The 24,908-nt window shown below is 38.7% G+C and overlaps 2 protein-coding genes across 2 annotated transcripts; both read left to right on the top strand.

The window, feature by feature from the left end:
• The first annotated feature begins 305 nt into the window (after positions 1 to 305).
• LOC108670891 (polyubiquitin) lies at positions 306 to 10,386 on the top strand. Its single transcript, XM_018158379.2, has 2 exons — positions 306 to 386; positions 9,745 to 10,386. The coding sequence occupies exon 2, from the start codon at positions 9,748 to 9,750 to the stop codon at positions 10,207 to 10,209; it is 462 nt and encodes a 153-aa protein (XP_018013868.1). The 5' UTR covers positions 306 to 386; positions 9,745 to 9,747; the 3' UTR covers positions 10,210 to 10,386.
• Positions 10,387 to 11,897: 1,511 nt separating this feature from the next.
• On the top strand, positions 11,898 to 24,602 carry LOC108670888 (the record flags this gene model as incomplete). Its single annotated transcript, XM_047880419.1, has 10 exons — positions 11,898 to 12,157; positions 12,450 to 12,566; positions 15,276 to 15,521; positions 20,836 to 20,962; positions 21,360 to 21,421; positions 22,017 to 22,105; positions 22,629 to 22,776; positions 22,979 to 23,120; positions 24,051 to 24,097; positions 24,418 to 24,602. Coding segments are annotated over exons 1-10 (1,184 nt in total), but the record flags the coding sequence as incomplete, so codon positions are not given.
• Positions 24,603 to 24,908: the final 306 nt, after the last annotated feature.

The following is a 24,908-nucleotide window of genomic DNA, read 5'->3' as shown; positions in this document are numbered from 1 at the left end:
ATTTTCGTTTAGTTCAGTCATTATTATCAGCTTGAAAGAATAAGTTTGGGTTCTGGGTACAGTTAACAAAGTGAGAAAATTAACATCATGGCTTTGTGTCCGTAAGACCAGATTTATTGATGATCTCATCGCTCAAATTAGAATTCTGAATTATAATTTAGTTTTTGTGCTTCCAACAAGCGAAATTTATCAAAAAATATTGAATTATTCCAGAAGGTTTTGGGACTAGTTCTTATAACGGAGCAATCTTCTTGACAAAGAACGGCTCAGGTATAAAAGCTGCAACAGCTGCTGCGTGCGTTATCATTGACGTCGCTGTGGTAAAGTAAAGTATACCGTTTACATCGCTCGCGTTGTCTATAAAGTTTCAAATCTTAAGTTCAATTGTAAGTAGCACATTGTATTAAGTTACTATTAACTATGATTTACGGCCCTCGGGCTCAGATTATTTGTGTGTTTGACATTGTGTGTTTAATACGTTATTCCACATTGCGACAGTATGAATTATTGAATGATTGCATGAACCGTGATGAACGCCGAACGGTAGGCTGGCTTGGCCTTGGCAGTCACGCACTGTCACGGTGACGTAGCAGTGCAGTTTTTGGAAGTCTCAGTAGCAACTAGCCTTGAAGTTCATATTTTGAATAGCCTGAAGGCTGAATAGGAATATTAAGTTCTGATGAGAGCTTATCAGGCAAACTGTTTGATTAATTGTTCATCTTTTCTTCTGTTTATGTTGTAGAAATCCTGTACTAATTTTAAATGAATACCTAACTTCCACTTTGCCAAGGGAAGTGAGTGATGATGGCCAATGGCAATGGCATGTACTTACCAATCTTAACTTGAGCTCAGCTGCAGGGTGAAATTTAGGGATGTCTGGGGACTGGGATGATGGGCTGATGGCCTAGTCTGGAAAAGTCCTATTTTTGTCTGAAATATCGCTGCTCTAATATCATATAATTTCAGTAGGTATGAAATCTCGTGGCTCGAATGTCATAAATTTTTGTTTGATTAAAAAATCGCGGTTTGCACTTCGCAATCATGTCATTTTATAAAATTTTCAACTTCTGCAATCCACATTGCTTTACCGTTTCCGCCAAAAATATCTTGCAGAAAAAACATAAACATCGTAATGTAAACAAGTAAACGAAACGTTTGTTGAAGATCGCGCATAGTTGCGGTCATGTCAAAGCGGTCAGACTGTATATTAACACGTGCTGAACTTACAGTAGAGACAAATTTTATTGTTGCCGACTTGCCGTTTGACTGTTTAAGGGTAAAATTAGAGATTTGGGGTAACACGTGCATAAACTTTGTAAATAAATTCGAATTCGCACCTCGTAAATGGCTTTTCATGGCCGAGATATGGAATTCACGGCTCTGTGAAATAGAATCACATCTCGTAGAAATGGAATCAGGGCTGGCAAATCCATAAAACCACGGCTCGAAAAATTCAGTCGCGGCTCGTGAAATAGATATATTCCATACTAGCTGATGGCTGAGGGCTCATACCAATTGCCACAGTCAGAAAGATGTGCCAGGTGCGCGGGAATTTTAATTATCATTGCGTCAATTTGCGCCGTGTGCCGTAATATGCCGGTAAAAAAGTGCACCGTGCGCCAGCATGCGCCCACTGTGCAGAGAGTGAACAAAGATTTAAAGACCTACGGCGACGCATTATCGGCAAAATTTTTGCCTTCAGAAGATCTTGCCGACACATTTAGCTTGAAATTCTTGCATTTAATATATTTCTCAGTCTTCAGCCAACTATTTAGAAAAAAAGTAAGGTTTCCGGTACGTTGGCTGGATTACGATGCAGCGAAGCTTGTCGGAAAATCAGTTGCGATGAGTTCCCGCAAAAAATGTAAACAACATTTTTTCGATTGCGTAGTTTCGGTCGCATTAGAGTGGTCAGACTGCTTTATTACTTGTTCAGTTGACACTTGCTGTACAACCGGTCTGTTTTTAGGGTAAAATTAGTTATTTGGGGTAACACGTGCATGCAACCTTGTAATAAGTTCGTGGCTTGTAAATAGTTCGTCATTACTCAGCGTAAATGGCTTTTCATTAAAAATTACCCGGCGACGCATCTTTAAAATGGCCGGCGACGCTTTGGGCTTAAAAATCCATATATTGCCGACGCTGCATCCACCCTCTGCATAGTGGGCATGCGCCGTGCTCCTAAAGTTGTTTAAAGATGAATGCCCAGCAATGCTATCACACACGAACAAATATCTGCATCACGTTGAGTAGATTTCTAACGTGTTAACTCGGGTTCTAAGAGTCGGCAATGTTATGAATAATTATTCATAGATCACAATTCGGTTGGAAATTAATTACAAAACTGAATAGTAGAAGGCGACAATCCACATGACTTGAGATTGGCTCCTTCTAACGAAGGACTTGGTTACTTGGTTAAGATGAGGCACGTCACTGACTGAAGTATTGGCGCCCCGTTGAAGGACTGACTTTGGCAAATAGTACAAACCTGAATGTCAATGTCAGGAATACGTTGCGTTCCCGACATCCTCCCGGCTGGAGAAATGGGTTTGTGTGGTGCAAACCCATTGAAACAAAAATACAGGCACTGCACTTTTTTGAATTTTCGGTTCTCATTTTTTGCAACTTTGAAGGTTAATTATATAGACTAACAAGTAACAACAAACAATTATAAAATATGAATAGCTTCAAGAGACTCATACGTCTCAGACAAATTTAAGGCCGTACTTGCGGCCGGCCTCGCGGCCGGACTCTGTACCTGAAATATCTCCCAAAGTACTGAACATAGCTTGATGAAACTTGGTTCACATATTCATTATGGCCTAACGGTGATGTCAAGCGCGTGACAATTCTTTTTAATATTGCCTACATTTGTGAGTTCTATGACGAAACGTGCCGAAATTTGCAGTGTACCAGAGATTTCTTCTCAAATACTGAACAGATTTGAACAAAACTTTGCATATAGAAACCTAACCTCCCAACGGTGTGATGTTTAGCTTGTGACAATTTTGTCAATTTTGCCTTTGTTCGCGAGTTATACGGCTTTATGTATATGGCTCTTGGTCAATGAAAGTTTAAAAATCGGCCTGAGAAATGCTGGTCGTTTCTCCGTATAACTCGCAAACGAAGGCAAAATCGAAAAAATTGTCACAAGCTAAACATCACCGTTGGGAGGCTAGGTTTCTATATGCAAAGTTTTGTTCAAATCTGTTCAGTATTTTAGAAGAAATCTCTGGTACACTGCGAATTTACACACCATTTTGCTGTTTAAATCACGAGTGAGGGAAAAGAGAAAAATACTCGCCAACAAAGGCAAAACATAAAAAATTGTCATGAGCTAAACATCACACCGTTGGGAGGTTAGGCTTCTTCTATGTGCAAAATTTCATTAAAATCTGTTCAGTATTTTAGAAGAAATGGCTGGTACACCATAGTGGTACACTGCAAATTTTGGTACGTTTTGTCATATAACTCACGAATGAAGGCGATATTATAAATAATTGTCACGAGCTTGACATCACCGTTAGGCCATTGGAGATATTTCAGGTACATATTTTTTATTGGAGATATTTCAGGTACAGAGTCCAGCCGCGAAACCGGCCGCAAGTACGGCCGTAAATTTGTCCGAGACGTCATCACATGACGATGAAGCAGCATTGCGTAAAAGTATGTAAAGACGATGTTGGGAATTTCTGATGACAGTTATGTCAGGACATATTTTATTTACAAAAGATTTTGTACTCAAAACTATTTTCCATTAATTACAATGATGAAATTATTTCTGACTCCTTGCATTAACCGTAGAATCTCTAATAACCCTATCAGCGCAATAATAGTATATATAGAATGAGCAAAATCTGTCATTTAACACTAATATTTGTTTACTTCATATGTCCAATTTCTGAGGACTTGGTTATTCACCACTTGCCTCACGTCCGGACAGAATATAGCCTCACGTCCGGACGGTCTATGGAAGGTAAACAAACGATGTTCGCCAGTTTGTATAAGAAATTTGTAGAAAATTTCTTTGAAAATGAATTTCTAGATTTTTACTTTCACAAAATTTCCATATCAAGGAAAATCATAGATTATTGATGGATAATTAAATGCATATCAATTATTAAGTATTGTACATTTTCTGTCTCTTGTCCCTTGACAAAATGTATGTGCGCGCTGCGCCAACGCTTGCGCGCGCTGTGCCGACGCTTACGCGCGCTGCGCCAACGCTTGCACGTGCAAGCAGGGATGGCCAGAAGTTGCACCAACTGTGTGCTGCAATAGCTTGAAAAAAGTCAAAATGCATGGGAAAATTCCCTGAAAACATACATAATCCTGAGTGTGGCATACCATACCCTTTAGCCATTACCCAGGATGGTGTGGCATGTACACTGTACGCTGGAGGTCCGGAGCCTTCAATGCAGCATGTACGCCAAACAAAATAAAAAGTCAAGCCACTCATACAGGATAGATCCAAAAGTGATCCATGCTAGTAACTTGATTGTTTTAGTTGCTCAATGTCAGTCAATTTATAAAATTGAATCTAGATTCTGATTTCTGATCTCTAGATAATGTCAGCATGACTGTATGTGCACAAATTTTTCATTTACCAAAAATTAATGATGAAATTCATACCATGTAAGAGGCTAAAAAATATGAAATATTCATATATCTAAATATAAAATATCAAATGAATATAAAAAGATATACCAAAAATATATGGGTTGAATTTTGTCCAAAAAATTCGAGCGTGTTAGTGATTTATATGGCTTACTGACATCTTATTATTTATTTATTCTTGTATTTGCATTTATTGACAATGAAAAGAAATGCATTTACATTTTGACATTGAAGGGACTTCACACTATTTTGGGTCAAGAAATTTAACACTTTGACTGCGACGTGCGCCATATATGGTACATGCATGCTTGTCCCAAACTGCGATGTGCGCCATATATGGCGCACGCTTGAAAAATTTAATTTTTTAGAAAAAGCTCTTTAAAATATCAGCCAGATCATGAACTTGTGAAAAATATGATTGATAATTGACAATAATGTTTTCAAAAACCTATATGAACGTTGTGCAATCGAATCATAAGAATTTTAGTAGTTGGAATGTAGCCTGAAATAATGAGTGGATACGAAAAAGAAAAAGTATTAAATAAATTCACGTGTCTGACCTATTACTAGTGAAAATACATTCAGTAATCTTCAACAACTTCAGCAATTCACATCGATTTTTACTGACTATAGAACTGATCACCAAGCACCCAGGCATTTGCTACAGTTTTTGCCAATAACTTGAACAGTTGTTGGTACCACTTCATGCTATGCTTAGAGCAGTTTTGTAAGAAATCATCTAAATGAATTATAAACTTCTCATTTAGCAGCATTTTACCCCAGAATGATTTGTAGTTTGATTATTGCAGTCACAATCCATTTCATTTGCACAGAAAATGTTTTTTTTTAAGCGTTCGTACCCGTGTGATGCAAGTTTTTTATTGTAGTTGAATAATAAATACCGTGTACCTCATATGGCGCACGTTGCCTAGAAATATGAAAGTTTCCATCCCAGGCGACATGCACCAATAGAGGCTCGCGGTTTTTATGTCAGAAGCTTGTAGAGCTCGCTCAGACAAGAGCAGCGCACTAGCCCTGATCTCGCTGCCTTGTCTGTAACTCAAGTTATTCAAGTTTGAATGAGTCGCACCACGGGACAACAGGCTATTTTGTGAGTCGCAGTCAAAGTGTTAAGCAAATGTATGTTATCCTGTAACACTTGAAAGTCTTGAAATGATTTCAGTTGATGAATGTTCATGGTAATTAATTTCATTTTAATCTGTGAATTAATCAAGCAAGTATACATGGTATATGTTTGTAGTTGTGACTCTAAATACAATTAAGATGCACTGGGACTTCTTGCAGTTGCAGTCTGCACTCTGCCGAGCCTTGGAATTTAGGAAGGATATGCAACAAATTTATTGTCCTTAAGAAGTATGTTTTAGCTGGCAAGTTCAATAAGTAAAGAAACTATAAATCACTTGGGCTTGCTGGCAACTACCCTATCAAAATTTTTAGTTGGTGGCAAGCCTGAATTAGGAACCCGCCTAGGACTGGGACCGAATGTAAATCAGCTTCTCTATGTCCGCTTTTTGGTCTACATTCCGGTCCCCTAATCAGACAGCTACCAGAGCCTGGTGAGGGGACTGAGGGGATTCTGCCAACTCTTGCCCTACTCTCAGAAGACCATAAAGTTGGCCAGGAGGTTCTGACTAGTCACTGATTGTGATCAGTTGGCCAACTGACCCAGAATAACTTTGCGCCGAGTGTAGTGACTATTCGGCCGAAGCCTAGGCGGTCCCCGAATTTTGTTAGGGTATCTTTTAATGCAGCCAGGCATGCAAGTAAAGAACTTAGTGATGAGTGCAAAGCAGGGTTTTAACATGAAATTCTTTTGTTTCCCAACAAAATTTGGTTGATCAAAGCTATTAGTTGGATCGAAGTATAGAGATAGGCACAAAAGCATACCACATGTCTTAAACAAAATATGCTGGTCTGTCATCTCAATATTATGTAGTATTCTGAACATATTCAGCTAATGATGAATTATTCATTTATTATATACATTTCCTAAATTCCAGCTCATAATTTTTTTTATCATTTTTCAAGATCCCCTGCATGTATCAGGAATGTCATTGCTGTCATGTACAAGATTTGAATGGAATCTTTAAGTTAATCAGGAGAATCACTGAATTGGCTACCAAAGTTTTTTTTACAACACTTTCTCTTTAATTTCACTTCTTGTTCTTTGTCTGCTAGAAATCTATTGATCAATATTTAACACGCTTCTAATAGGTAGTCCAAATGATCTGAAATTTTGCACACTTGCATAAAGTTGGAGACAATGCTTGAATCAATTGACAATAAATATGAAAAAATGATATACGTTTAAAAATTACTTTTTAAAGACAACACTTCTAAAGAATCCAGTGTCTCCAATGTTAAAGATGTACCGTACAATGAATTTCTTATTTTATTTTCGAATATTAAAAAATAGATTTTTCAATTTTTTTTAATATATAAATTTTTTTTCAAAATTATTTATTCTGTCAATTGAATCATGCATTGTCTACAACTTTACGCATGTGTGCCAAATTTCAGATTAATTGGACAGGTAAAAATGTGTCAAATATCAGTTATAAGATTTGTAGCTGACAAAATTATTTTTTCAATTTTTTTAATATTAAAAAAAAATTTAATTATTAAAATCATTTATTTTGTCATTTGATTCTTGCATTGTCTCCAACTTTACGCAAGTGTGCAAAATTTCAGATCGATGGGATAAGTAGAAGTGTGTTGAATTTTGATTATAATATTTGTAGCAGACAGACAGACAGACAAACAAGAAGTGAAGTTAAAGAGAAGTGTTGTAAAAAATGATATTAAAAATAAAAAATATACATTTTTTAATATGTGAAAAAATTAGAAATTTATCATACATTTGTAACATAGGAGACACTTAAGAAGCATTGTCTTTAAAAAGTAATTTTTAAATGCATATTATTTCTGCTGTTCCTGTGGTTGAAAAACCACTTGGTAATTATCAATCCATGGGCTATCAAGCCTCTCATTGAAATTGGAGTAAATAAATTGCAAGCAGTTCAAGAAAGAACAGATTTGAATTATTTATGTATATTTATTTGTATGCATTTATCTAAGCTTTTCATATTGAGGTAAATTTGTGAAGAATTTATAGATGCAGTCACAGTTATAAAATCTTGCTGATAGGTATACTTTAAATTGAAGGTTACAAATATTAAGAATAACTACCAAATTTCAGTATAACTGTTTCATCAAGTTATTCTGAATAATTGCATAGAAAGTGCTACTTCTGTCATGAAAAAATGAAATGACCATAAATTTTGTCTTCAAAATTTTGAATGAAAACTTCATTTTTGTTTATGGGTTTTATAAAAGGTGATGCTAGTTACAGAACAATGGAAAGATTCTCAATGATTGGCTGACAGACATAAAAATATAGTTGCATCAAACACAAGCTGGTGCTGTGGTGGGACTTTATGTGACATTTTTAGTGACAAAATATGGTAACTCATCTTTAAAAGGGTTAATCTAATAATGCTATCCATGAAAGCCAGCTGTTGCTGATTAGATAGGTTGCAGGAATTTTCTGTTTCATGACCAATTTGTAATATTGGTCTGAAGTGAAAATAATTGTGGATACAAGGTAGCATTTGAAAGTTAATTTCTTATTATTGCTGGCAATAATGGGATATTTTTCTCTGCCAGAGAAATTAGGTGGAGTCCATAGAAATGATATGTGAAATTTGAATACTCATTTTGTCTATTGGTGAAATTTAAGTAAGCATTTTTTTGGTCTACTGGTGAAATTTGAATAGGCATTTTGGACTACTGCTGAAATTTGAATAGGCATTTTGGACTACTGCTGAAATTTGAATAGGCATTTTGGTCTACTGGTGAAATTTGAATAGGCTTTTTAGTCTCCTGGTGAAATTTGAATAGGCATTTTGGTCTACTGGTGAAATTTGAATAGGCACTTTGGTCTACTGGTGAAATTTGAATAGGCATTATGGTCTACTAGTGAAATTTGAATAGGCATTAGAGTCTATTGGTGAAATTTGAATAGGCACTTTGGTCTATGGTACTGGTGAAATTTGAATAGGCACTTTGGTCTACTGGTGAAATTTGAATAGTCATTTTGGTCTTCTTCATTGCTTCATGTGTGGGTCCTAGTTTTGCCATTTTGCTACACTGGCAATGTATTGAATCACTTGAAGCTCCTGCTTGCTCATTGTTTTGGGGGTTGACTGTGAGTGACTGTTGAATATATTGGTTATTGGAAGACATTATTTGACTACATTATAAGCTCAAAGAAAAAAAAATTCCTTATGTTCAAGAGATTTCATAATCAGGATGGAATTCTGGAGGCATAATAACTGAACAGTTGCCCATAATTTTGCTTCAAAAAAACTTAAATTTGATTTCTCCTTGTACTGCTCAAATTCTGTGGAATGTAAAAAGTTACATCTGGTGCTAAGCTCAGAATAGATCTACTATAGGAGCCACAAAATTCCTGCTAGGTGAATTATCTCTAAAAAGTTAAGGATTGGGCTCTGAGATTTCAGAAATGTTGAATTGTACATCACTTTAGAGCAACAAGATTCCAGTAACAAGTAGAAATGTTTATATATTGGCTGGGTCTGCTAGATAGGTCTTGTATATTTATTTGAACCACCAGCATTTCACTTGTTGCACCAGCATTTCACAAATCATTGCCTGCATCTAATTGTCATGTTTCATCTCATTGGACAAATAGGCTCCATAAGCCATTACACGAGATGTCAAACTTGTGTACTGCGAGATGTGCTCTAGAGGAGTAGCATTGCTGGGTTCTGGTATAATATTTTCAAAACTAGGGGTGGGTTGGACTTACTTAGTTTTCCCAAGAAGTTATGTATTCTGGAAACTATTGTGTTAATAGTAAATAGCATTGTTTTTTGTGTTAAGAAATACTTTTTCGAAAGTTTAAAAATTGCTGAGTAATAATAAAAATTTGAAAAAATTGCTGAGTAACCATAAGTTAAGAGCTGTAATTTTTTTGGAGCAAAATTTTATTTATATCTCTTCTTTTGATAGTACAATTGTGTTGGGAATGTGTAAACTGTAAGGTTTATCAAATGTATTCAATAATCAACTCTTGCTTTGCAGACAATGCAGATCTTCGTGAAGACCCTGACTGGCAAGACCATTACCTTGGAGGTGGAGGCCTCTGATACCATCGAGAACGTGAAGGCGAAGATTCAAGATAAGGAAGGCATCCCTCCCGACCAACAGCGTCTCATCTTTGCTGGTAAGCAGTTGGAGGACGGTCGAACCCTTTCCGACTACAACATCCAAAAGGAGTCAACCCTCCACTTGGTACTGCGTCTGCGTGGTGGTATGCAGATCTTCGTGAAGACCCTGACTGGCAAGACTATCACCTTGGAGGTGGAGGCCTCGGATACCATCGAGAATGTGAAGGCGAAGATCCAAGATAAGGAAGGCATCCCTCCCGACCAACAGCGTCTTATCTTTGCTGGCAAGCAGTTAGAGGATGGCCGAACCCTTTCCGACTACAACATCCAAAAGGAGTCTACCCTCCACTTGGTACTGCGTCTGCGTGGTGGCCAGTGATGGTCTTCAGTTTCCCAAGTTTCCATTATTATCGTACCTAGAAATGATATGCAATACTGATTATTTTTTACTTCAGCCAGTCACTTGTGTTTTAGCTTTAGTTGACCGATACGGTTCTTGTAAACGGATATGAATTGATTGAGATGATATATGGATCTCATTAAACGACTTGAATAATCTGTTTTTTAATGCCTTTTGGTTTCTAGATAGCATAGAATGAGTCTTGTGCGTTATCATGTATAGAATTGGTCTCCATCTCGTACTCGTACTGGTAGGTTGCTTTCCAAGTAAATCAGTTCATTGCCTGGGGCCGGATTATCAAAACTTTGCAACTTTTTATACCTGCGCACAATAAAAGATAAAACTTGCCTATATATACCCTAGTTTTGGCATTATCTAAACTTGCGTACACAAGACTTGGCTTAAACCGTACCATCAAACCACGTTGGACATCAGCCAATCAGAAGCTCGCTGTGGTCAGCTCGCACATCAGTCCAGTGGTTAAAGTTCAGGGTACCAAGATTGGAGCAGAGGTGTGGGTTCGATCCCAGCTCTGTGCGCCAGTTTCTCAAGGAGGTCGGGCGGTTAAGCAAGCAGAATTGAAGCAATGAATTGCGCGTTCGATACCGCAAAAAGCTGTGAATATTCTGCCATGTTAAGAATCGGTGACAGGCCTACGGCCAACAAACGCTGAAACCGCTTTATTATTATATTATTTACATTACATGTCGTATAACGCCACGCTTCTGTGTCCAGTTATTTAAACATTTTTAGCTTTATAAAGAATACTTAACGCTATTACTCTAAGAAGTTTGTGACATCTGCCGGTTCAAAATAGCAAAGAAATATTTATTGCTTAAAATGATATAATGAAAAACGAGGGTAAAATTTTTGTGAATTTGTTGTTTAGCTCCATCAATTAGACTCGTTTTCTATTGACACGTACTGAAAAGAGTCATTTGATGCACGACTAATATAATTCCTCAAGCCCCTTCTCTACTTCGGGACTGATTAGGATGGATTGAGACCAGTAAGCCTCATGGCTGGGACTCAGAACTGGTGTGCGCATTTCCACTATGCGACCATATGCTGGGATGGAGACAGAGTTACATCTGGGCTACCACTCTGCCCCGTGCGCGACATTTCAGTGCGTATATTGGACTTGGAGCGACAGCAACATGCTTGCTGCCTCAGTCTTGCACACGGCCGTCGCGCCCCCCCTCCTCTTGTGAGGCTAAAAAAGGCTGCTAAAAATAGTCGGGGTAATTGGTCCAGTCTAGTCAGAATAAATGATAATAACTGATTTAGCCTAATGAGCTGCACAATTTATACCTGCATAAAAATGAACACCCCTTGGATTTGCCCAGTTGTAGCTGTGATATTTAGCAAAATTTCATAACTTTTCCAGTCTTGCTTTGTAGTATCAAGCAAATTATTTCTAGAATGTAGAATACCGTAACAGATCATTAGTGTCAAAAGTTTATGACAATATAGAGGAATTTGTCACGTTAGGTGTATTTATTTATGTGGACACAACTCACTAGACTGCACCTAAGTTTTAGATGAATGAATGCAAGACTTTAAACTTGTATCCCAGCAATTTTGAATTCACTCAAAATTTGGAATCTTGAAATGGGATTGTGCAATATTTGTGTAAGTGTATTTTCTACTCCTGCACTGCAGTCCTGCTTCAAGGTGACAGAATCAAAGAAAATTTTTTTTCAAAAGAACTTTTGCTCAATTATGTTCGTGTTAGTTTTAGTTCATATATCATTTGATTGTGTTGCATGCATGAGTTGTATTTCCTAGTAGCAGAACTTCCTCAACACAATCATGGCTCAACACCATGTGCTCATTGTGCTGTGCTGCTGGTGTGTCATGAGCTGCGCTGCTAACATCAGCAGTCACAGTGATAGACAGTGGCCTCATGGGCGCTGCAGTTGCACAGGTGAGCTTTCAATTTGATATTTTACTATATCCTATCTTCTTCATGAAGAAAAATAATTTTCAATGTTCTGTAATCATTGGTGTTCCAATGAAAAGTTTAAAAAAAATCTACAGAAACTACTTTTGACCCCTGTCATACTAATGATTATTGCAACTGCATCATATTATAAAGTGATGGCATCATCTAGAGATTAAAGAGGCATTAATTATGTAAAGTTAAGCACTAACAGACCTGTATGTATGGATGCCTTTGCGCTTTTACTTAAGAGATTTATGAATGGTAATATGTACAGGTGGCAGCCCAGGCTGGACAGAAGGTGCGCCTGGTTGACGTGGTGGCTGCTGCAGTGCAGGCTGCCCTAGACCGCTTCAAGCCGTCACTGCAGCAAGTGCCCAAGAAGAAATTTAAGGTGACCATGAACAATAAATTTCTTAACTTGTTTGTTTATTTATTAGAATATATTTTATTAGTATATTTATTAATAAGCTGCAGATTTGTGGCATAGATGCAGAGCAGAGAATGTTTCAAGATTTTCATATCATCAGTGACAGTGAGGCACAAGTTTTTTCCCTAGGGAATTTTGTGCAGGTGCCTGCGTAATAAAGTTAATCCTTCTTGCGAAACACTATAGTTAATATGGATTAATAAACTATTATTTTGCAAACTTTTGTATTTTTCTAACTTATTTTCTATTCTTTGAATTTCAAATTCCCATAAAAGAATTTCTGACCTTGTCTTCATAGTGATATTAGTGTGTCTATGTAAAGCTTGATTCCAGATAAATTACAAAATGAAGAACTTATAAATATTACCCACATGTGAGAAACGCTTCATGGCTGCCATTAAATTGCAAAGAAATAGAAACATAGGTAGTAATGTAAAGTTTTATTGACAACATTAGTACATATAAGTTAGAGCAACATGAAGTTATTCACATTTTAAATATATATATATATATTTTTTTGGCTTTTTGAAGGCCCAGAATGAAGTTTTGCAACTCAAGCCTAAATAATATACCTGGGAGATATAATATATATATTGCTGGGAGATGCTGGCAAGATATTCAAGTTTGTTGATAAGAGGCACAGTCGCTGCTGCACAGACTTGGCTGATGAGCAATCTTGTTCTTGGGAGCAGATCTTGTTCTTGAGAGCAGATCTTGTTCTTGTAATGCGGACATAGAGCTTCTAATTTACCCGGCCATAAGAACTTGGGGCGTCCGTGTGCCAGCGGCTGACAGGTCTTCGAATTTCGATAGGGTTAGGATATTTACTAATAAGCAGCAGATTTGTGGCATAGATGCAGAAAATGTGTCAACATTCTCATATCCTCGGTGAAAATTAGGCACAAATTTTTCTCTATTGATTTTTGTGAAGGTGCTTGTATAATAAAATTATTCCTTCTTACTAAACACTATATAGTTAATGTGCTTAAATAAACCATTATTTCGGAAACTTAATATTTTTCTGTTCTTTGCATTTCAAATTCACATAAAAGAATTTCTGAAGTAGCCTTTATGGGGACATAACAGTATATATAGCTCGTTTCCAGATAAATGAAAAAATTAAGAACATTTATATATTGCCCACATGTGAGAAACGCAACAATACTCTCATTATATTGTAAAGAAATTTAAACAAAATGGAAAGTTTTATTGGCTAAATTACTTATTCGTTAGTGCAACATGAAGTTATTCACATTGTAAATACTTTGGCTTTTTAAAGGTTTAGAGTGAGGTACTGTAATCCAAGCCTGAATAATAATGCTGGGAGATATAATATATATATTGCTGGGAGATATAATATATATATTGCTGGGAGATATAATATATATATTGCTGGGAGATGCTGGTAAGACATGCGAGTTTGTTGATAAGAGGCGCAGTCGCTGCTGCTCAGACTTGGCTGCTGAGCGATCTTGTTCTTGAGAGCAGATCTTGTTCTTGAGAGCAGATCTTGTTCTTGAGAGCAGATCTTGTTCTTGAGAGCAGATTTTGTTCTTGAGAGCAGATTTTGTTCTTGAGTCTTGTTCTTGAGAGCAGATCTTGTTCTTGAGAGCAGATATTGTTCTTGAGAGCAGATCTTGTTCTTGAGAGCAGATCTTGTTCTTGAGAGCAGATCGTGTTCTTGAGAGCAGATCTTGTTCATGAGAGACCACATCAAGCTGTGAATGTTCTGTGATGTTTTTGTAACCGGCTAGAGCTGCTACTAGCTAACTGAACATTATTTGGTCTTTAGTTCACTAGTGTCAGAGGCGGACGCTCGCAGCTCCGGGCCAAGAAAATATATAAATGAATTCCAGGCAACTGTTCGCACTTAACCTCCAATGCCGCCCATAACTCTCCGTCATCGGTATGTAGCATGCCTGTTCAGTGGCAATGGATTAAAATCATTAACAAGCACGCTTAAAATAGTTTATTATACTCACTTTCTGTTAAAATCATAATAATTATTATGGGGAACATAATTTTAAAGGTAACCCTCTACCGCCATATGTCACTCTCCGGGAACATAACTTTAAAGTTAACCCTCTACCGCCNATTGTATCTTGTCCTTGTAATAGAGCATTGAGTTCTGTAATCCAGTTTAGTTTAATGGTCTCTGAAAATTTTGAGCATTACATTTAACTCATACTTATGTCGTATCAAAAGTTCTAATTATGCTTCCATTTAGTTCCTTTATTGTTGAATTAGAAATTAAATGAGAACAATTCAGTGAAAAATGCAACTCACAATGTTGCTGGTAGTTCTCGGTGAGCTTTGGCAGAACTACCATTCTTTATGACTCAACATACATTGCACTTGAATTAAAATAATAGTGCTGGAAGAATTTCATAAATAATAAACCGACAATGGCCTTTAGTTTTGTGGTCTATTATAACTCCAACCACAAATATCAGATCCCTTATTACAATTACGGACCAGGCAATAAGTCCAGCAGCTATCTCAATCAATCGTCAGGTATGGAAAGATCGGGTTCCAAAGGCCGGATCCCTTGTGAATCTAGTCACGAAAAGTTCATGAATCGACAACAGGCCATGGGCCTATTTCTTCAGTGCCGACACTTCTATTCTATTCTATGTTTTTTTTCATTTGAAGCCTTCCTCTGTTCTCCGGCAGCTGGCTCCACCACTCACAATATTGGCCTCCAACACCTCCTCGCTGCCCTCCATCCGCGCCATCGCCAGTGCGGGACCAGTTCACAGGGCCCAGGGCTGCACTTCTTCGGGGCCAGTTGGTAACACCCCTCTGTTTCAGTGCACCTGTAACCCGGCTTCCCTCTACTTGTCCTTCCTTTCATTGTTTATTAAATGCAGAGAAAGTTGCTCGTGTTTTGATTTGCATCCCGTGACGAGGCCCGGTTGCGTTAGTGCGTCCACCATAGATTCCATAGCTGAACTCTGGACCATAATTTGAATTTGTCAGCTTCTCTGGACTCTGGTTGGAGCAGTAGGTCTGCATTCCTTTACACTCGTCACCCATCTCGTGACCGCTGCCTCATCACCCATCTCGTGACCGCTGCCTCATCACCCGTCTCGTGACCGCTGCCTCATCACCCGTCTCGTGACCGCTGCCTCATCACCCATCTCGTGACCGCTGCCTTGTCCACTGACGGCTGACAATCGCCCCAGGGAGTCTGCCTGTCAGCTCCTATTCTCGGTTTCTGTTTCCCCACCAGGGAAGGACATCTGCTGCAGGGTCCGCTGGCTTAGCTTCATTTGGCAGCAGAGCCTGAATCCACATTCATTGTCACCTTAATTAAAGCCTGAACGAATTTGGGAATAGAATTTACGAAAATTTTTGTACGTTCGCTCAAGAGGTTACCAAGATAGAGAAATTTTTAGCATTATCAATACTTGCTTACGCTACTTACGTATGTAAAATATCATTGTCAAAACCATCATGCGTAATAGTTAATCAGAGGCTCGTTTAGAGTCTAGGTTTACAATCGGACTAGGATGCCATTGAGCTTCAGTATTGTGTGATATTATATATCTACCAGGATACTAAACTCTTTCACCCTGAGGTGCAACCTATAAATGCCGTTTTTAGATAGCAGAATACTATTTATGATAAATATTACATTATAGTCAGCGTGATAAAAATTATCTGCAGCTTCAACTCACATGACGGCCGAGCTGCAGCTGGACCACAAAAGCGCAGCAATTTTGTATTGCTGCTCATACATTAAGTGAAGAGTTTATGCACTATTGCATGGGCATGCATGAACATGAACTTGCATGTTTCGACATCCAGCACCGTCACGAAATATGAAGCTAAAATATACCTTTAATTATCTGATGAAATTTTATTCAGTCAATAAATACAAATATGGTTTGAAAAAATAATTAGAAGCAATTTGTTGCTCCATTGCATCGATTGACATTTAATGCACTCAAAATTTACGTACTTGCGGACAGCGACGTCCCGGATCGTTTGCTTACATAATACTTATCTAAAAAATGGAAGTAGATTCGGTTTCGGGCATTAGGCTATTTGGATTGCAGCTACGGTTGGTGACGGTGCATGCGTGAGTTGCCTTCTTAACACGTTGACTACATATTGGTACATATGCGTACCTCGAAATGTATTTCTCCTGGTACATAATTCAGAGTTGCCAAATGGCCTAAAAACGGCCAATTAAGTCCGTGAACAAAAAGGCCTATAACTCAATATATACTAGTATATTTGTAGGTTCCGGTGTAAAAATTCAAATTTTTTTATTTAATTAGGAAGCGCCCCTTACAACCCCTATCCCTACCTAATGCATGCCACCTATCCAACCCTAATGCATGCCACCTGGTGAGATCATCGAAAAATGTGTCAAATTTGACAGTTGACCTTGCTCTACCAAATAGTGAATAACTGTTTTTTACGTATCAGTTAAATTTAAAGCGCTGATGCAATACGACTCACCACGTGTCAAATATTGCCACACACAGTGACGGAATATAGGGATTTGGTAGGTTTCCATTCTAAAGGTTTTTTAATAAATATGGCAACATTTTGTGACGTTTCATCATTGCTGATGCGTAGTGAAGTGTTTTGAGAGTCACGTGAAGGCAACAGAACTTACGTAACGCGTACGTTTTTTTTTTATATTTTTTCATTTCTCGATGCGTCCTTAATGTGTCAGAATATACCACTTTTACCCTATAGGAGTAATAGGACTCAATTTCTCAAAAATGAACTTGAGGGAGAGTCTAAAAAATTCTCCGCTTTGCAACTATGGCTTGTAGGTACTTTTCGTCTAGCTTAGGGCTAGCCCGGCTAGGATGATGGAAAGGGGCAAAATGCAAATGTAGGAAAAAAGCCCACAGACGTTCATTCAAGTTCCAACAACAATAGGCCTTCACCAATTAGTCAATCACTAGAAAAGGCAGATTCAACTCATTCAAGCATGTCCCAGACAGTAAATGTTGCTCCAGTTTATTTAGCCAGGAGTCTCCAAGTCAGTAGATCTGAGATCAACTGATCAGACACAGACAGTGAGTATACATTTGACTTACAGATCCACTGATCCAGTTACCATATAGGACATGCAATGACCCAGGGCGCAGAGGGTGGATGCAGCGTTGCCAATATATGGGTTTTAAGCCCTAAGCGTTGCTGGGTAATTTTAAGATGCGTCGCCGGGTAATTTTTAATGAAAAGCCATTTACGCTGAGTAATGAAAAACTATTTACAAGCCACGAACTTATTTACAAGGTTGCATGCATGTGTTACCCCAAATAACTACTTTTACCCTAAAAACAGTCTGATTGTACAGCAAGTGTCAACTGAACATGTGATAATGCAGTCTGACCGCTCTAATGTGACCGCAACTACGTAATCGTAAGCTTGATGTTTACATTTTTTTGGTGGGAACTCATTGCAACTGATTTCCATACAAGCTTCACTGCGACCTGATCCATCCAACATATCGGAAGCCTTACTTTTTTTTAAATAGTTGGCCGAAGACTGACACATATATATAAAATGCAAGAATTTCAATCTAAATGTGTTGGCAAGATCTTCTGAAGGCATAAATTTTGCTACTGAAGCGTTGCCAAAGATCTTGCAATATTCATCCACTCTCTGCACAGTGGGGCTGAGTGAGCCAATGACCAGCAGTCCAGGTTGAATTTCACTATGGGCTATGGCCCCAGGCCCAAGCTTTGTCCTCTGTAGAATGTGGAGAATCTGATTTCTGTCCTAATTTGAAAAGTGGGCAGAAACAACCTGTGAATTAGACAAAAATGCCTGATTGCCTGTGAATCTGGCAAATTAATATTACATTCCAGTTCCTATGGCATTTTCCTGATTTGTTTAATGAAAAAAACTATATCCACATGCAATTGTTGAAAATTGTCTGTGAAACAATTGTTTTTATCCTATACCCAGAAGGTGTTGACATGTTCTGTTGATGCCAGTTTTTTTTAAATGTGCCGGAATGTATGCCAATATTCTAGGATTAAATTTCTACAATCTATATCACATTCCACATTTTATTCAATGCTCAGTGTTGTCATTTAAGATTTTTAGTGGCATATTTAGATAGAGAGAGCATTAATTTTTTTTAAAGAGTTGCTTTCTTTTCTGGTTCTTTTGCATATTTGCAGTACAACAGAATTGTATAAGGAGAGTTTTCAAAGCATATTAAATGGAAGTCAAATGCCTCTTAGGCTCTTAGTTTGCACTAATTAAGCAAGGAACTGTATAACTCACTGTATTGGCTCAAATACTATAGCCTACCAGCCATCATCACCTGTCCATGTGTGATGTGTCCATGTATCCTCATGGACAGGAGATGGACTCTCTTCNGAACTGTATAACTCAATGTATTGGCTCAAATACTATAGCCTACCAGCCATCATCACCTGTCCATGTGTGATGTGTCCATGTATCCTCATGGACAGGAGATGGACTCTCTTCTTTAGTTAATTCTAATTTTTTACCAGTCTAAGATCTAGAACCATATTCATGTATCCTTTGTAAACAACTATTTAACCTTTATTTTAACTTTGATCATTAAAAATCAGAAAATTAAACTTTAATTTCCACTTAGCCTGGTCTGATGGACTAATTTTCCCGGTGGGCCATTACAGATCACTTTTGCTCATGGGTGGCCCAGGATCCAATCTATTCAGTTTACTGCTATGAAGATATATCTAGTACTATGTTGTAGTGCAGTTTGCCCATTGTTATATGGGTGTGATGAACTTGTCATCAGCTTGTATATACTACTCTATTGCAAGTAATTAATTTAATGGAGAATTAAGTTAGTGTTATCTGATTTTTACTGAACAAAGTTTTAACAAAGGTTACCTAGTTTATTGCAAAGATTGTGGAAAACATGAATAGTTAGGAAATTGAGATGTTTGAGGAACACAGACAGGTGTTGATGCCTATCATATTGGAGCACATATACTCACATATCAAGGAACACAGAGTAAAATTAATGATCTATCTGCCATCTCAATACATAATTCAAATGAGGTTGTGCTATTAATAGAAAATAATGTTTACAACCCCTGGTAACAATGTCACACTTTAGAGCCAAATTGAAGTCCCTTGAAAACTAAACACAGCCATAGGAGCAGAGATCCCTGCCGCACAAGGCCCTCTTATATTCTCTCACTTGTCTAGCAACACTTTTTGTTGCTGTCTTGTTTGATGAATCTATAATGAAGACAAATCGATAATCTGTATGAATATTTTAAAAAATTTTCATTTCCTCTCATGATCTCCTGAGATGGGTTACTTACCTTTGCCTGTGAAGCTGTTAGCCGTCGATGCTATTTTAAGGGTATGCAATGCCTTTATGCTTAGGCAGGCATGGAATATATCTACCTTTGCACCATGACTAAAGCTTTCCCACCATTTTTGGAGTGGCAAGATTCCCGCTAGACCAAACTTGAAAATCAGGTGGAAGCTGCATGTGGATGAGAGGAATGCCAGTGCTTATAGACATTCTCACCCATTCTTGTTTGGCTTCTCTATTTATTTAGTGAAAAGTAAAAAAAGTTCTGCATTATTTCAAATTCACCCATGAAATGATAATTTTTTAAAATTCAAATTTTTTAAAATTCTACATAGTAAAATTCAAGATTATTTGTTAGATGAAATACCTACGTCTAATGGTACTAATAGTGTAATAAATACTAATATGAATACCTATCTAATTGTTAACAGAAGGACCAATAAATTCATAATTTAATGAGGAATGAGGAATAATTTAATGAAAATGCATCACTGTTCAGTAATTTAATTATGTACCATAGGATAATTCCTAGTATCTTGTGCTACATGCAGTATAATTTCAATGACATGCTACAATTCAGTAGTATTTTATACTGAAATTTTACAGCTCAAAAAGGAAATATTTTAAATGAATTCAGAATCTTACATCTTAATCGTGCACTTTTGTTAACAATTATATAGGAGGTAGGTATTTAATTTAGCAGGAAACTTGTGCCTTTGGTATCCTTGCAATTTGCTAAGAATATGATGATTTTTTATTGATTTTTGAGCAGTTCCTTTATAATCATGTTACTGACATGTTGGCTTGGTTACTTACAGGTAAATAATTGGGTGTGCAGTCCATTTTAAGCATAAATTTGGGTATCTGTTAAGAGTACATGTGTTTAACTTAATGTACCACATTTCTTGTACACTGACACTTTGCTCTGACTTGCAGGCAGCCCAGCAGACTGAGAGCTTCTGCTGTGCTGCCTGCAACAAGGCCTTCTCCAGCCGCGGCTCTTATGACTCGCACGTCAGGTCACGGCGCCACGCCTCCAACCTTGCTGCCATCAACAAAACTTGTAAGATGTTCTATAAATTTCTTCATAAGTAAATATATAGGTATGTATATTTACTCTATATATATCGTATTTTTACTTAATATTGTCAGTGAGTGTTACTGGTATATAATAGAAGTTAATTTGTCTTCATACCTGCTCACTTGATGAGAGCCTATGTGGCTCTCAGTCCTGCTGCTTGCAACCCTCTTCTTTTAAGCAGTATCTTAATTACCTCCATGATATTATGTGCAGAAAATCTACCTATATATAATGTTTACAATATAAATTAAAAGAGAAGTAAATCAAGAATTGACATTGACTATTTTACTCATTGTGTTATGATTATATGACATTGAAATTTAACTGAATTGCAAAACATTATATAGATTTTAGTAATAATTAAGTTTTGTTATTGCAGTGCAAGCGCAGGCATATGATGGGGACGCTTGCCTGGCCTTGCCTGCTGAGTCGCCCGAGACAGTGAGTTGCCTTAGCAGTGAATTTTTTTACTCATTTGAATATTGTTAAAATTTGATTATTTTACCTCAATTATTTGCCTGTTAACAAATAATTTAGTCAACTGTCCATTAGTCACAAGTCCAGAGAAAATTTAATTACTAGGTATTCACATATCAAAATATTTATTATTTGCTTGTGCTGAAGTCCTCTGTCATAAATTTCATAATTATGTGCCTGCCTGCACTATTGAGCTCATCAAGAAGTGTCAGTGTAGGTGCTGAACTCATTCAACTTTAGTGGCTTAAAAATGCTGCAGAAGTTCCAGAAATGTATTCTTCAGTCAAATTCACACAAACACACAAAACGTCTTCACCATGCAAGGAAACTTCACATTTTTTTGTCAAATGCAATGGCATTGATGAAAATGGTTATTATTTAGTCTTGGAGTTTATTTGTGTATAATCACATATACTGATTAATTTAGCATTGTTGACTAGTTTAGCTTTATTGGCTAGTTAAGAATTGTTGAATAGTTAGGCATTGTTGAACAGTTAGGCATGGTCAACTAGTTAGGCATTGTTGAATAAATGGATATAATCTCAATAATATTTGACAGGAACTACAGGAGGGGGACTGGCAGGACGTGGAGGAGGAGAGGCCTGACGCTGGACGAGCAGGCTGGCCGCGGCTGCAGGAGCTCTGCAGGTCAGCCTGCACCGCGGGGCCTGCAGCAGAGCAACGGAGAGCAGGACGGAAGTGAACAGACTTGCTGCAGTGTAGTGAATGAGTGAACAGACTTGCTGCAGTGTTGTGAATGATTGAACTTTGAAAATACTGTAAAATCTAAAGCAAACCTGCAGCAACATCACATAAGAGGGAGCATGGCAGGGCTAAATGTGATGCGGAGCATGGCAGGGCTAAATGCTCTTCAGATTAACTTCATGCTTGCAGAAAAACCTGATATAAATTCGCCAAATGATTGAATTGTGGCACAGGGCGACGGAAGGATGAACTTGCAGTTATTTGTATTAGGCATATGAGGGCCGTGCAGGCCATGAGGAGCAGGAATGGCCTGCCTAGCACAAGTATTGATGCCGCAGAGCTGTTGTTGTTGTTGATCAGCTCCACGTCTAACGATGTATTCATAACCTTGAACAATTCCTTGTTATCTGCAGCATTTATCTCGTCATCCACGCGGTGCCTGCAGTGCTCTCTCCTTGCTGCGCAGGGCGGGCGTCTGGCCGTGCCTGCTGTGCCGTCAGGAGACGCCCACCGCGGGCGCCGCTCTTCGTCACGTGGGGCGCCGCCACGGCCTCGTCGTCCCCCACGCCCACGCCGTCCGTCCACGCGCGCTCTACCTCGCCCTCGCCCACATGGTAATTCTGGGGTCCGGGGCGCAGGTTGGGGCTCCTTTTCTGAGCCCTGGGGACGTGAGCAGGCTGGGGCACCTCACTATTAACGCTTGGTTGACCGGTCCATATTTTCAGCTCTGGGTCACCAATACCACCATGTGGACGGTTAATCCAGGTGCTGTCCCAGCGTCCTAGCCCTGACAATAAATGATGTTCTGTATTGCAGATGTTGTGCCAGCGGCAGTGCTGGCAGTGTGGCAGGCAGCTGGCGTCAGTGCGCTCGTGCCAGCAGCACATGCTGACCAAGCCTCACCTCACGCTGCCTCTGCCAGGACCTTACGACGACTGCTACTGCTGGCAACGACTGGGTGCGTGCCGGTAGTGCATGTTACTGTTATTGTTGTTAGTTGCCTGGGGGGAGGAAGAGGGAGCGGAGGATCCTCTCCGAGGACGTCGGAGAAGGACGAGAGCGATGAGAGGAATGCCGCCGTCGGTCCAGGGTTAGTCAAGAGGTGGGATGCGATGGGCAGCTGAAGAGGTGATGGGTGCCACAGTCCATCACCTGTTTCTTCATGTTTCTTCGTGTTCATGGCATTGCATAAAAAAGGCAACCATGAATGTCACGGTATAGCCTGTTCTTCAGCATCGCAATCTTGACATTTTTATTTTCAAAAATATATGTGAAAGAAAACAAAGTGTTGCAATAGCAGGTTAGCGATACAGTTTCTATAGAAATCACAGAGAGCATAATTTCTTCCATTCCAACAGTTTAATCATTGCAATTTCCTATATTCATCTATTATAAATTAGAGGTGACCAGTGAGCATGATTGAGAACACTCGTAATTTTTACCAGTGGTGGTCACAGTCCGCTAACCGCTAATTAGCGAAACTGACGTTTTCCTTAGCCGGTGTACCATACTGAAGGCCGACTACGTCAACATATGTACGTCAATCAATCACGTCTTGTGTAACAAAAGGCGAGATAGGTTACACAAGACGTGATTGGTTGACGTAGCCGGCCATCAGTGTGAAGAGGTCCATAGTGCCACACTCAGGGCAGAGAGGGCTATTTGCTGAGACAATGCTGGCAAGGTACGAGTTGAGTCGTATAAATTTTTAGGTTGGGGAGCACTTCCGAGTTGAATTTACAAAGTTGGGAATACTAATTCGATTTTTTAGGTCATGATTTTTTTAGGAACGGCTGATCTGATACTCGTGAAATTGTAAGAGGCTTTTTATCGCTGGGTGGGCTGCCAACATCACACAATATTCATCCATTTCCCCGCCATCCTGCAGAGGCGGCGGTGTTGCTGGCGGCCACCGCGTCGCAGGCGGCGGCCGAGGTGCGTGAGATGGCATGGCTGGACATGTCTCAGTATTGTGCAGTAATAATAATAATTTAATTGCATTATTTACAGCATTAATTGCAACACAATTATGTTCCATTGATATTACTTGAGTTTTATAAAAATATTTAATTTGGCAATAAAAGATTTCTTCGGATGAATATTTGATATACAAGAAGAATAATGACGATTATTATATAACATAATTACAGTTTACAATTCTAACGATCACTTGAAGATGTTGTTATTGTGTATGATATAATATTTCGTAAGTTATAAGGTAGATTATTTATTATTATTATTAATTATTTGAGCAGGCGGGCGGCGGGGGGGCGGCGCTGACTCTGCCCACGGGGGGCGTCGTAGGGCACCGCCGCTGCGCTCGCCATCGTCGCCCGCCACCCGCCGCTCTGGTGGCGGTGAAGACGCCACCCCCGCCCGCCAGGCCCCGCCATCCTGGCCGCCACAACGCCGGGACGGTGGTGGGGCGCTCCACGAGATGGTGGGTAGCGGTAGGGGCTGTCTCTTATACACATCTAGATGTGTATAAGAGACAGATCCAGAATTGATTCAATTGAATCAATTAAAACATAAATCCATACAAATCAGTTCTAATGGTACATAATTTAATGACAATTTACATGTGAATTACCGATGGAAAAACTTCAAGTTGTTTTGAACGTAAACATCCCGCACTGAACTCTATAATGCCTCGTATTTGTAAATAATGGAGCACACAAACCAAGGATATTGCAGCACACCACGCCTCTTCCCCGCCGTGGGTGGCACCGGCAGTCGTCGTGTCGTG

This window comes from Hyalella azteca, unplaced genomic scaffold (assembly GCF_000764305.2).
Source record: "Hyalella azteca isolate HAZT.00-mixed unplaced genomic scaffold, Hazt_2.0.2 contig609, whole genome shotgun sequence".
NCBI classification, from domain to species: Eukaryota; Metazoa; Arthropoda; class Malacostraca; order Amphipoda; family Hyalellidae; genus Hyalella; species Hyalella azteca.
This window is presented reverse-complemented; position numbering and strand designations above follow the sequence as displayed.

Coding starts and splice junctions, on each gene's coding strand:
- LOC108670891 (XM_018158379.2), top strand. CDS start 9,748: ATGCAGATCTTCGTGAAGACCCTGACTGGCAAGACCATTACCTTGGAG.